Source organism: Mchenga conophoros, linkage group LG3 (genome assembly GCF_057382185.1).
Source record: "Mchenga conophoros isolate Kocher_MC1m ecotype Shallow Benthic linkage group LG3, M_conophoros_male_GT1.1, whole genome shotgun sequence".
Lineage (NCBI taxonomy): Eukaryota > Metazoa > Chordata > Actinopteri > Cichliformes > Cichlidae > Mchenga > Mchenga conophoros.
The window spans coordinates 73252081-73264358 of NC_140528.1; the positions used below are offsets into that span (position 1 = coordinate 73252081).

The following is a 12278-nucleotide window of genomic DNA, read 5'->3' on the forward strand; positions in this document are numbered from 1 at the left end:
CTGGAACACTGTCAGGTACTCATGCACAGCAGATTCACTGTCTCACTCAAAGAACCATCCTAATGAAGGCCTAAATAAAGATAAAGTAATAGCAGCATCCCATACGTTTATTGGCAAATCCACCGTCTCCTACTGCACGAACATTTCAGCGACGCTTCTGGGACTCCGATCAACTGTTGAGACACATCACAGTATGATTTTATTTGTCAGATCTAAGGCCTGGCGCGAGGGGCTGAGAAGTAAGACCACCTGCATTTACTTATGTCCCAGAACCCCGGGAGCGAGCGTCTGAGAAGGCTCGGAGGATTAACTTACAGCTTTTACAGCTCAGTCGGCACACACTATTATACCTATTCAATCACACCAGCCTTCTGGAATATAAAAAATTTTAACAGAGCTCACGCGCATGTACACACACACACGCACCGACACACACAGAGTACCCGCTTGACCTGCTTTTGCTGCAAACTGTCACAAGCTCTGGCGATTATGTATGTATGTATGCTTCTCTCTTCATCTTTAGGGAAACTCTGAGGTTTTCCATCTGAAAGACGAGCGAATCTGCGATCACCCGGCGGTGTAATGAGGTGAGATAATCTCTTCGGGTTCAGGGCGCTGGCAGGGACAGATGCTGGTAGCGAGAATTTTATAAAGCAGGCTGCGCAGATGACGGGTGAGGGTGCCTCATAGGGGTAAGCCAGTGATAAAGAGTTTATTTTAATAAGTCAGCGAGACAGCTGCTGAAATTTCTGTCAGCAAGTGTGTTGTGATTTGTTATCTTTTACCGGTACATAAACAGCAAAAAAAAAAAAACACTTTTAAAAAAGTAACTTTGTCCTTAAAGTGCATTTCAGAAATAGCACTTAGGCAACTTATCAAAGATACATTATGAAATGATATAGCACAGTTATGTCCATCAGCTAAATCTGCATAGATGTTTAGCTTATGTTAGGGGAAAGACTGGGAGCGAACATAGTGAAGCCTCCATCATTCAAAACTCCCTAATTAACACGTTACATCTCGTTTCTTTAATCAATGCTAAATATCAGCGTTTAAACCCAGTGTAATTGTTTTAAGGAGGATTATGTGCAGGATTATTTCCTGAGAGCCTGAAGTATAAACCTCACCTGGTTCTTTCTTTCCTAAAATATCAAACATTTCCTTCTTCTTCTTGCTTGCATTTCTTTTTCTTGTACACAAATTGCTCTTTGCAGCACACATACCATCCCAACCTGCACTTGTCGCGTGCCCCTGCATGTGCCTTTTCCCCTGTAATCTTATACCTTACACAGCGGCATGCTGTCTGCACCTCTGTGCATGTCTTTTGCTCTGCCTTTACCTTTACGGGGTCATCACAAACGATGTGAAGCAGGCATACTTACAGGAGGTCCTGAAAAGAGAGAGGAAAAATCCCTGGTTAGTGTGTTTTCAATCAGCGATCAAACAGACACAGATCATCAATATTCCACTGGAACCACTTATCCAGAATTACTAAGAACAGAAATCAGCCTCTAGCTGAGAATTATTTTTTTGGATAGGACCGTCTTCACATTTCATCTTTGCCGCGATGCGTTCACTGACGATGAGGAATGGGAGAAAGACGGCCTCTTTCAGTAATCTTTCTACCTTACAGCAGAGAACAAAAGACTCCCAGCTATTTACCATACCGCGGTGGGGCCAACAACAGTCACCAGGCCTGGTGATCGCATTTTACATTTGCGAGTAGCTCCGATTTCACTGCTACAAGAGGTTGTGTGCTTGTTAAAGAAATACCCGCACTTTTTTTTTTGTGAGGTGACACTCGTCTTTTGCCCAATTACTGCTGCTCAAAGGACTCGGTGCCAGCGCACTTCAGGGCTCCCCAGAACCCTGCAAATCATTTGAGGTCTTCAGGTTCTTATTAAAAAGGTACCCAGCTGCTTTAACACTGAAATAGGGTTTTTTTTCTCCTATGTCCTTGAACGCTTCTTCTTCATGACCACTGCAAATTGCTCCTACAGCTGGGGATTTTAAGGAGCCGCGTGTTTGAGCCTCACTGCTCGTTTGTTTTATGGCTCGTTGAGTTACAGTGGACCACTTAGTTTTTAATAAACCTGCACCACTATGTTGTTGTTGTTTTTTTAAGTGTTTCAGCTAGTAATTATGAGAAATCAAAGAAAAAAGTGTGATTTAAGGAAAGAAAAGGTACAATTTCCGATAAAGAACATAGCAGGCACCTTAAAGGTTTGAGGGTCTACAACTGTTACAGCTTCTTGACGGCCAGAGTAAAATCAAAAAGCACTATTAGCTGACACTGTAGCGTGTCATGTCTTTTATAATGCACAGTAAAAGTCACCAAGGCTTTCCGTTCTCACACCGTGACTTCCACTCGAACAAACGTTCAACCTTTCCGTGTGTAAAGTGGAACTGCTCACCTAATCCAAGCATCAATTCCTCCTTTTTTTTTGTGAGCGCAGGAGTCACAGACCTGATTATTCAAACGGGGAAAAAATATGCGAGGAAACGTCTAACACTTTCCAGCATTGACCACCTGCTAGAACAGTCTGAGCCTGTGGCTTCTCAATGCTACAAAACCTTCTTCATCCTAAACTGTCCTGCCACAATTTTCCTTTCCATATGTTAGCGGTAAACAAACAAGAGATCCTAATGAAGTATCCCATTCATTTTTAATGCATAGGTAAACATCACCGTCTCTTTTTCCTATTTGTTCTTTCTGTCAGCGGAGCCAAGTGGTGGGTGAAATCTTCCTCCTACCTTTGTAGATGAGTAAACTGCAAAACACCTCAGCATGAATTTATGGGAAACTCGCGACGGCATAGTTTCTTTTGGTTAAAGTGAATCATGAATTAAATATGCTCCCCTTCAACATCCACCAGAGTTGAGAACTTAAAAGAGGGAAATTGGATTTGCAGAAGGCTTACGGTGCAGAATTCAGCATGCCCCTGCCCATCAAGGACTGCATTTCTTCAGTCGCATAAATAATGTCTCTTAAATATCTTTTCAGTTTCTCCCCAGTGCAGTTTGTTTTGAGCGTTTCTCTGGGATTCAGGCTGAATCTACTTTTTAAAGCAAGTCAAACACGTCCTATTTGGGGGAATTCAGCGGAAATGACTGAACTAAAACTGCGTGTCAATCTGCAATTACACCGAGAGCATTCAAAGCTGCGTGCACGTGAGGATGTAGATAAAACATCCTCACGTATCTGTTTCCCGACAAGATACTTCAATCCAGTCAGTGCTTCGGTTTGCAAATATTCTACTGAATGTCAGGGCCTGTCCTTACATTTGCTCCCTATTGTCTATTCTTAATAGACCGCTGTACCTCACCAGCCCAGGCATCATGAGTGGCCATGATTGCTTGCTTGTTTCCAATTGATTTGTCAAGAGGAAGCAATTCACATTCTCCGCATTTGCTCTGGCTGAACAGAGACCAAAAAAAAAATGTGTCTGAACAATGGTGCCATTTAAACTACGCTGGCATGGTGGATGTTTATTGGGAGGTTAAGCGCTGCATAAACAAAGCCTGGCGGTATCTCAGATCTGCAGCCAACCGGAACATTGGACCGCTGTCTTTCTGTAAACTCATTTTGTTATTATTATTTTTTTATTTATTAATTTTTAAAATCTTTAAAGGCTTTCAGGCTGTGTGCAAGATCGCTATGGTAATTTGCAAATTAGAAAAAATAAAAGAAGAAAGAAACGTATAGCAGATCCACATCTCGAAACAAAAGCAGGAGCCTTAATTCGACTGAAAATACAGGAAATAAAAATACTAATACTCAGCAAGCAGATCTCAAATGATTCAGTTGAATTCCTCTGACTTCCTGTGCAAATTCCAGTGTTTGGTTCTGTCTACGAAACCAAAGCTGTTCTTTTTCAGTCTGCCTCACTAAGGCTGGGGACTTTGCTTCGCCCCGTCTTTCTGCCTTCCTTTTGCAAAGCTAATACTTTTTTTCCAAAGTGTTTTCTGTTTTCTGTGCTCTCGACCAAAAGGCCGACACACTCCAGATTCCATTATCACTTCCCGCTATCAGGTGAGCGGAGCGTGGACGGAGCTGGGCGCCAAGTACGTGTTCTCGCTGCGAATTCAATTTTAGGTGACACTTCCCGTGGCGGGGATTGTCACTGCGTGACACGTCCCAGCTGAGGCCCTGATGCCCGAGGCCTCAGCTGGGACAGATTGAGGAAGGGGAGAGGGGGAGACTGGAGATCCTGATTACATTATAGCAAGTCGCTGCTGAGTTTGTGGGGGTTGAGCTCGGGACAGCATATAAACATATCCACGCTGAGCGTAAGCACGGACATCAGCAGCTTCCACCAGGTTTCCAATCACTTTTTCTGTCCCTCAGCTTTACCGGGAAAATACAGTGTTTCTGCAGCGACTGCAGCTCAAACAATCCAAGCGAACGCTGAAACCAACCGGCCACAAATTACACATCTATAACCTATTTTGGCCTCCACAGATATACAGTGTACTTTTTACATGATTGCAGCACGATTTGCTAATGTCCTCCTGAATCATTCCTTAAACATTTCTGGATTGAGAAAACTCGATTCAGATTCAGACAAACACACAAACACAAATGTGCATACCAGGGTCTCCATTACGGCCTCTTCTTCCCCGCTTTCCCGGAGGTCCTGGAAAAAAAGAAGAAGAATGCGATTGTCATTTTGTTTGTGTAAGTTTCATATTCTACAAGTGTTCTCGCTCTCACTTTTACACACCAGGGTGAGGAAAAACCTCCAATGTGAAAAGTTCACATTGGAAAACCAAACACGTTCCAGCCTCACTGTTTAATAAGCATTGAGGCTTTATGTATATGTAGACATAAGTCGAGGTGGAAGAAAGAACTCCAAGGTCTGCTTCATGCTGTCATTTGATTTCTTTCTCTCCTTTTAAAGGTTGTCTTTCAGCACGGATGCCCAGGTTTGAAATTTGTTTATCTTAACTAGCGCGTTTGTGTTTGCCATCTTCCTGTCAACACTATCATGCTGCTAAAGCTCAGCTGGAGGAGTAAAACAATTACACGCTTAGCCAGGTTTTACAAGTTGATGGCTTGACTAGATCGTACTGAATACAGGTAACGCTTCAAAAAAAAGGAAGAAAAAGTGTAAATATCTCTAATTTCCTTTATAAAATGACTTTGAAGTAATAATGTTAGTCTGTTCATGAGACCAGCCGCTAAAACTAATTTTCTTGTTTCTGGCTTTTTGTTGTCATTTCCACAGTAAAATGCCAGAATTTTAACATTTTTAACATTAAAACATTAAGCAACCATGTTTATATAGCTTCTCACTTGCATTGCACAGCCGCCAGGATCGACAGTTTGATTATTTTCTATTAATTTACTAACCTTACCTAACTCAGGGCCACTGTAGTCTGTGCTGGTTCTGGACTAATGGTATGACAAATCTAAACTAAACTCATTTCTAGTGCCAGTTCGAATGACTTATTAACAGCCTGAGTTGCCTTCAAGGGGGAGGAACTGACGGTCACAGTACTTGCGTGACAGGGTCGGGAGAAGTGTGTTTGTATGCAGTGGTATTCTTTACGCTTGACTAGCAGCTGTGAACAAACACACTGGCTAGTGTGTCTCCTCAAAAACATCCAAATTCTGACTTAACAAACTGGGTGAACATCAGTCTCAGGCAGTGGAAAACGTGCCATATCAGTGGCTACTCCTATAATAAAGGAGTGTTTTTATAAAGGCAGAACTTGAGAAAAGCCTGACAGATATAGGATTTTTGAGACCGATATTGTTATCGATATTTAAAAATTCAATATTTTGATATATTAGCTGATATTTTTTTCCAGGCACAAGAAACATAGATAGACTTCATTAACACTTGTTCTGTGTAGTTATGTATTTCAAACATGGGTGTTGCCAACAGAGAAACTGCAACGTGTCCACTGGTGGATATAATATGCAACGTCAACAGCCATAAATTGACTGAAGAACGTTATCAGCCATTATAAATGCAGATATTGCTATATCTGGCAGCACAATGGTGTGGTAATTAGCATTGTTGCTGCACAGCAAGAAGGTCCTGAGTTTGATTTCACCCTCCTGTCTGGAGTTTGCATGTCCTCCCCGTGTTTGCGTGGAATCTCTCCGGCTCCCTCTCACAATCCAAAGACATGCAGTTAGTGGGATTAGGTTAATTGTTCATTCTAAATTGCCCATAAGTGTGAATGTGAGTTCAAATGGTTGTTTGTCTCTATGCGTTAGCCCTGTGGAAGACTGATGACCTGCCCTTGGTGTACCCCGCCTCTCACCCTATGGTAGCTGGGATAGGCTCCAGCCCCCTGCTGACCCTGAAAAGGATAAGCGTAAGAGGATGGATGGATGACGCTATATCAGCCACACTATCTTGCCAATAAATTGATGAGTTCTTTTTTAATCCCTATTTAATCAAAAAATTCCATTGAGTCATCATGTTAGAGGTTCAAGATAATCACAGTCATGAAACAATTTCAGGTGACTCTGAACTCTCTCTAGGTAACACTGCAGTTATGCTGATGAGGGTTTCCCATGATGCACTGAGGGTTTCTTCTACATTCACCTTATCCTTACTCTCTATGTATTTATACACTGCTCTGCATTTAAATTTGAGTTATAATTGATCTTCGTCCCTGTCTTCCTCCCTTCACCCCCAATCAGATGGCTGCCACTCCCTAAACCTGGTTGTGCTGGAGGTTTCTTCCTGTTAAGAGAAGGTTTTTCCTTCCCACTGTCACCAAATGCTTGCTCATTTAGGTTTGTCTGATTGTTGGAATTCTCTATGTGTTATTGTAGGGTCTTTACGTTACAGTATAAAGCATCTTGAGGCAGTGTTTTTGTTGATTTGGTGCTGTATATAAAACTGTACTGAATTGAGCAAAATAAATAGAATTGGTGAAAGTTTCTGAAGAGAGCGCACAGCACAGAATTAATTATTTGGGTATTAAAAGGTGCTCCAAGAAATGACTTTGATGCTAGGCTTTCATGTTCAGCTAAAGTATGCAAGTATGCAAAACAATCATACTAATTACGAATCTAAATTGCTGAAATTGACCTCCATACCCTGCGTGCAAACCAGATGCATGCCTGTAAGTATGGTGCAAAACAAAAATAAAAATCCTGTTTATGCTGTGTTTGGCTGATTTATGACATTCCAGATGTGTCATTAGGGTGCAAAACGCAGGATTATGTTGCACAACTCTTTGTATGATGCTAAGTGCTCAATTTGATACCACTGCTTGGCTCAGCCTCCACTTCCAACTTTGCTCCTTTTGAACCGTTTCCAGGATAATGTCAGCTGCTGCCAGTGAAGGGTCCAGGCAAAGTTTAAGGAATGAAACCACAGGTGGAGCCTGACTCTCACTTTACTGTGGTTCATATCAACCCTGGGTTCTCCATAGGTTTGTATTTTAAAAGAAACAGAAGGGGGTTTACTGTGTTTGGCAGTCACTTCATTATTGCTCACTTTGAAATGACACATGACACCTCAGAGAGGAATATCCTGTACGACAAGATGACATCCTTCTGATTTCAGTAGGATATTTTTGACAACCTTTAAGAAAATACTGCCTTCGTGGGAGTGTGTGGTCCAGACGAAATACTCTACACGATTTTTAGATATCATCATGATTCCTAATATTCATCACAATATTTTTTATTCAGATTATAGGCTGTAAGGAGATATCGCCATAGAATCCAGACTATACACTGAAAAACTTGGTGAAGAGTGCTCTAAGCCAACAACAATATTTCAGTTTATGAAACATTAATGAAAGGATAACTTAACAATGTCTATAACGGCCAGTCCAAACACGTTTTCAGATGTATTCAAGTTTCCTTAAGACAAAAAAAAGTGACCAGAACCTCTTTAAAAAAGTGAAATCAACAGCTGGATTCTAGGGCGAGGGGAGACATTCGGCTGCCTGTTAAGGCAAAACATCACTCTTGCTCAAAAACATTGTTTTGGCCCGCTGTTTTCTCACAGTATCCCGTGTACAGCGGTTTCGGAAAAAAATGCGGCCGGGAATGTCATGACGTGGGTCACTAACTACGAACAATCTGTTGAAACCTTTACAGCAGATTTTAAAAATGAAAGTGAAATAAATCAGAGTGAATTTAATGTTCGTAGTAAATGTTTGGCCAGGCGAAGATTTTGGTCAGACGTAACAAAAATGGGCCCTGTGGTGTTGAATATTGTGTTTTTACATTGTGTTATTTGGTGGCTTTTATATTTGAGAAAGGAAGCAGCAGAGAGCCACATCACAATGTACAACCAGGGATTACGGTTTGGCTTGTTTTTTTACTAGGCTACACTGATGGTAATGTCAGTCCGTTTGTTTTCAGTGACTACTGTAGATATACTCACATTTATCCTAATGGTTGCGGTGATCCCTTCACATCTTTATATAATGAATTACAAGCTTATTTTATTCAGCTGACCATAAATTTACCAAATACGTCCAAAGAGGGCTGAAAAACTAAGCTAAAGCTAGAGTGCCAAAAAGTGCACTACATTAAATAGCTTTGTCTTGATATCCCTGTTTGTGTGATGTACCATTACACTTTATGGATGCACCTTATTCATGTCTCAATCACACTAGAGTATAAACAGCATGGCATTTGCCTTTTGACTAGGAAAACTGTGATTTCTCAGTGTCTGCTGGGAAGTAGTTAAGGTCGTTACGGACCAACCAGATGTTGTCTGTGCAGGGCCCTCAACCTCCGGACAGCCACTTTGATCACAAGGTGATTGTACATATCAGCTGGTAGGAGGTAACCAAACAACGATGGGCTGACTCGGGCTGACTGCAATCACTCTCAGACAGATAATAACTGACAATAATCGCAGAATAATTTCTAAACACGGGCAGACTGCCACCAAGTAGCAGTCAGTTAGATTTATGCATATGTAAGACAGATTTTTAATAGATGACAATAGATTTGCAACTATCCCAGTTAATCCACATGTTATAACAAACAGATTATGTTTAATTTCCAATTACTGATCCGATTACTCTGCATTGATCCCATTCAAATGCAGAATGATAGCTGACAGACATAACATCTTATTGCTGTTTTTTACCATTAACACACAAACAGCAACTGACTGTGAGTATTAGCACTAACCACAGCATGCACTAATCAAGATGGCTGCAAAAGCACTGTTAGAATAAAACATTAAATATCAATCGCCACCATTCAAAGGAAATCTGGTCAAAGAGAATCTCAGTTTTGTTACCTTAACTGCAAATATCTCTCAAAGCTATGTCTGAAAAACACAATTTATTGAATGGTTTTTGATACATAAAATCCAATTAAACAATGAGCTATATTGACCCAAATCCTTATCCAGCAAACCTCTGATATGAGGTAAAAACACACTCACACAGGCCAAGCGGTGTGACCTGGTCAGTCAACGAAAGAAATGTCCCTAATTAGTGCTAGCGACTTTTCTTTCTTTAGCTTGTGGTGATAACATCATGTGGACTGTGATCAATGGTTACATGTTCTTGTTAGGCTAGTAGAGTAGTTTATCGAAAATATCATTCACTAACCTGCGACAACAGACAATTCAACTATTTACACTACTGCTAAACCAAAAATCTAAATATTCATATAAAATCTGCTTTTGCATCTTAATCTAGAAGTTTTTTAATTTCAGTTAACATAAAAAAACTTTAAAAAATTAACAGTTTTGGTCTTGAGCCTTGTTTTTGTGCATATGCGATATAATCAAACATACTGTGAAAAGTAACTTTGTTCACTAAAATTGTCAAATTGTCATTTGTAGACAGTGCCAGTCAAAGCAGAAACACTGCTTTAACACGGTAATCACTTCTCTACAGCAGCGACGGCATTGTATTGACTAAACTGATGGATATAAACTGACTTGATTGGTACCATGTTAGCTGTGAGAGCAGCATGAAACCATCAGCACAACAATTTTCTGCTTTCTTACAACGCAGTGTGGGATTTTTACACCCCGCAGAGTGTTATTGGTCCAAAATATTGACACTATTAGTCATTCGAAAGTTATTTAGAAAAAAAAAAAAAAGTAATTGGCAGCATTGTGAAACATGCTGTTTTAAGCCATGGCTATATTGTTTTTGAATAATTCTGCTCATGCCATTCATTACAACCTTATTTCAAAGCTATGCATTGTTTGACATAATAAATTTCTTGTTTATACTTCATGGAATTGAAACATAATTGCTTTTTAGCACTGCCCACCATCCATAAAATACAGATTGGTCCGGCACAGCTAACAGCACAGAGAATCCGTTTCTCCTTTCTCTCCAAATCAATCAGTTTTAAGTAAACCAGGCCCCGGCCGGACTCATTTACAATACCAGCATTGTTACTGAGCTTGATATACATAATCAAACCATTCAAAGCTTCCCTCTCAAAGTAATAAAGCTATCCCTGAGAATAAAAGTCAAAATTATGCCAGAAATAGCAAACAGGGTACCAGCTTCAACCTCCAAAGTAAATCAAGTTTGACGAGAATTGGCTTTAGATTTCACAGTAAGCCTAGTTGCACCATGCCTGGGTACAGTGAACAAATTGAGATGTTTTCTGAAACTGCAGGCCGAAATCATACACAGTTTATAATGCCCCTTGTTAAAATGTCATCACGAGTGAAGCTTAAAACTTTTGATCTTCAACACGGTCTGTGTCACTTGCTGTGGTCTCTTTAATTGCAAATAAAGAGGAAAGCAAAATGTACTTCTGAGTGTTCATTCAAATGCATCAAAGGTTTCTGTTAAAGATAGAAAAAGCCTAAAATCGCCCGTTTTGAAAGACTCGTTTGTTAATACCACAAGCAAGATCTCCTTCTTGAACTGAACCTACAGTGCAAAAATCTGAAAGCATAATTGGTATATAAGTATAAGTATATAAGGACAAATGTGTATAAGGAGTTTGTACAATTCTAATAGGCTTTAAACTCAATATTTGGTATGACCACTTTTATTTTTCGAAAAAGCCTGAAATCTAGCACGCAAACTTTTCTCTCAGTCTTCAAGAAAAGTTCTTCGGGTTTCGTGAAAGATATTAAAAGTCCTTTTAATTTTAAAAATCTCCTTTTAATGTTCGCTGCCTTTTTTCCATTCCCTGTTAACACAGTCCCACACTGCTTCAATAATGTTGATGTCTGGGCTCTGGGGAGGCCAATCTAAGACTGATAATTTTCCACAGTGTGCTTTTCTATCCAGGTATACTTTCTCTGCACAGATGGTACTACATCATGGATCAAAATCTGCCTACATACTGGTCTATCAAACTCTAATTTATCTTGACATTTTTGGTATTTTTCATAGACTCATCTAAAGAAATGGGAACAAGTCATGTGCTTTTGTGACAGGTTGCCACAAAAGCATACAGTTTAAAATTAATTCTTTGCTAAGTTGTCTGTTATGTGTTGACACGAGACTGGTTCTTCCACTGAGTTAGGTGCCTTTTATGCTTAAAATGTTCAAAGGTCAGTGTTAACTGGCTTAACAAATGAAAAACATTGCTCTGAAAATGGTCAGGTACAAGCACTCCAATGAAAATTAATTCAAAGAAATATCCAAAGAAAGGCTGTGAAAGACCTTCAGAACTGTTTCTCAAAACCACTTTAAAAATGACAAGAGAGTCAGTAAAATATAAAGAACTGAGGGGTGGCTCAATACTTTGCACAGTAATGAAGCCATTTGTCCATGACTCATTCTAAGACTACTTATAAATTTAAATTTTAACCAGCCAAATCTTTGGATACCAAACGCACGGCATACTGACCTTGCTGTTTATTCATAATAATGTCCACACAATGTCCAATATAAATGTCATATTAGTTCAGTGCTTCTAACTACTTCAGATGGGAATGATTCAGAAACTGACGTGAACAAAATTTGTGGGATTTGGTTCAGTTATGTTAAGTGACACTGGCTTTGCCATGACTGTCAGGTCCCATCGTGACTAAAGTTGCGCCTGCTTCATTGTTGAGTCGATAAACACTACAATATCACAGTGTGGCCCAAACTAGCCTCAGACCTTGGCTCTCAAAGCTGAATTGAAATGTTCGGAATATTTCTAATAAAAAAACACAACTGTTATGATCAATGTCTAAAGCATTCCAAGGATTTAGGAGGATTTGGTCAAAACAGACTTTAATATAGTCCATTTAATACCACAACATGGATGGATGAGTTTATTAAACCTGGCAACTCCTGGGTATCCAGGTCAGAGGAACTAAAGCTGCACAAAAGCTGGCTTTCTACTGTACAATCATCTGTTA

At 40.0% G+C, this 12278-nt stretch overlaps 1 protein-coding gene across 1 annotated transcript in view; it reads right to left on the bottom strand.

The window, feature by feature from the left end:
- The window catches only part of col25a1 (collagen type XXV alpha 1 chain), a 156208-nt gene that overhangs the window by 63181 nt on the left and 80749 nt on the right, over positions 1-12278 (bottom strand). The window contains exons 3-4 of the mRNA XM_085267138.1: positions 4593-4637; positions 1383-1390 (exon numbers count right to left, since the gene is read on the bottom strand). Of these exons, the coding sequence (XP_085123264.1) occupies positions 1383-1390; positions 4593-4637 (53 nt within the window). The remainder of the gene's footprint in view (positions 1-1382; positions 1391-4592; positions 4638-12278) is intronic.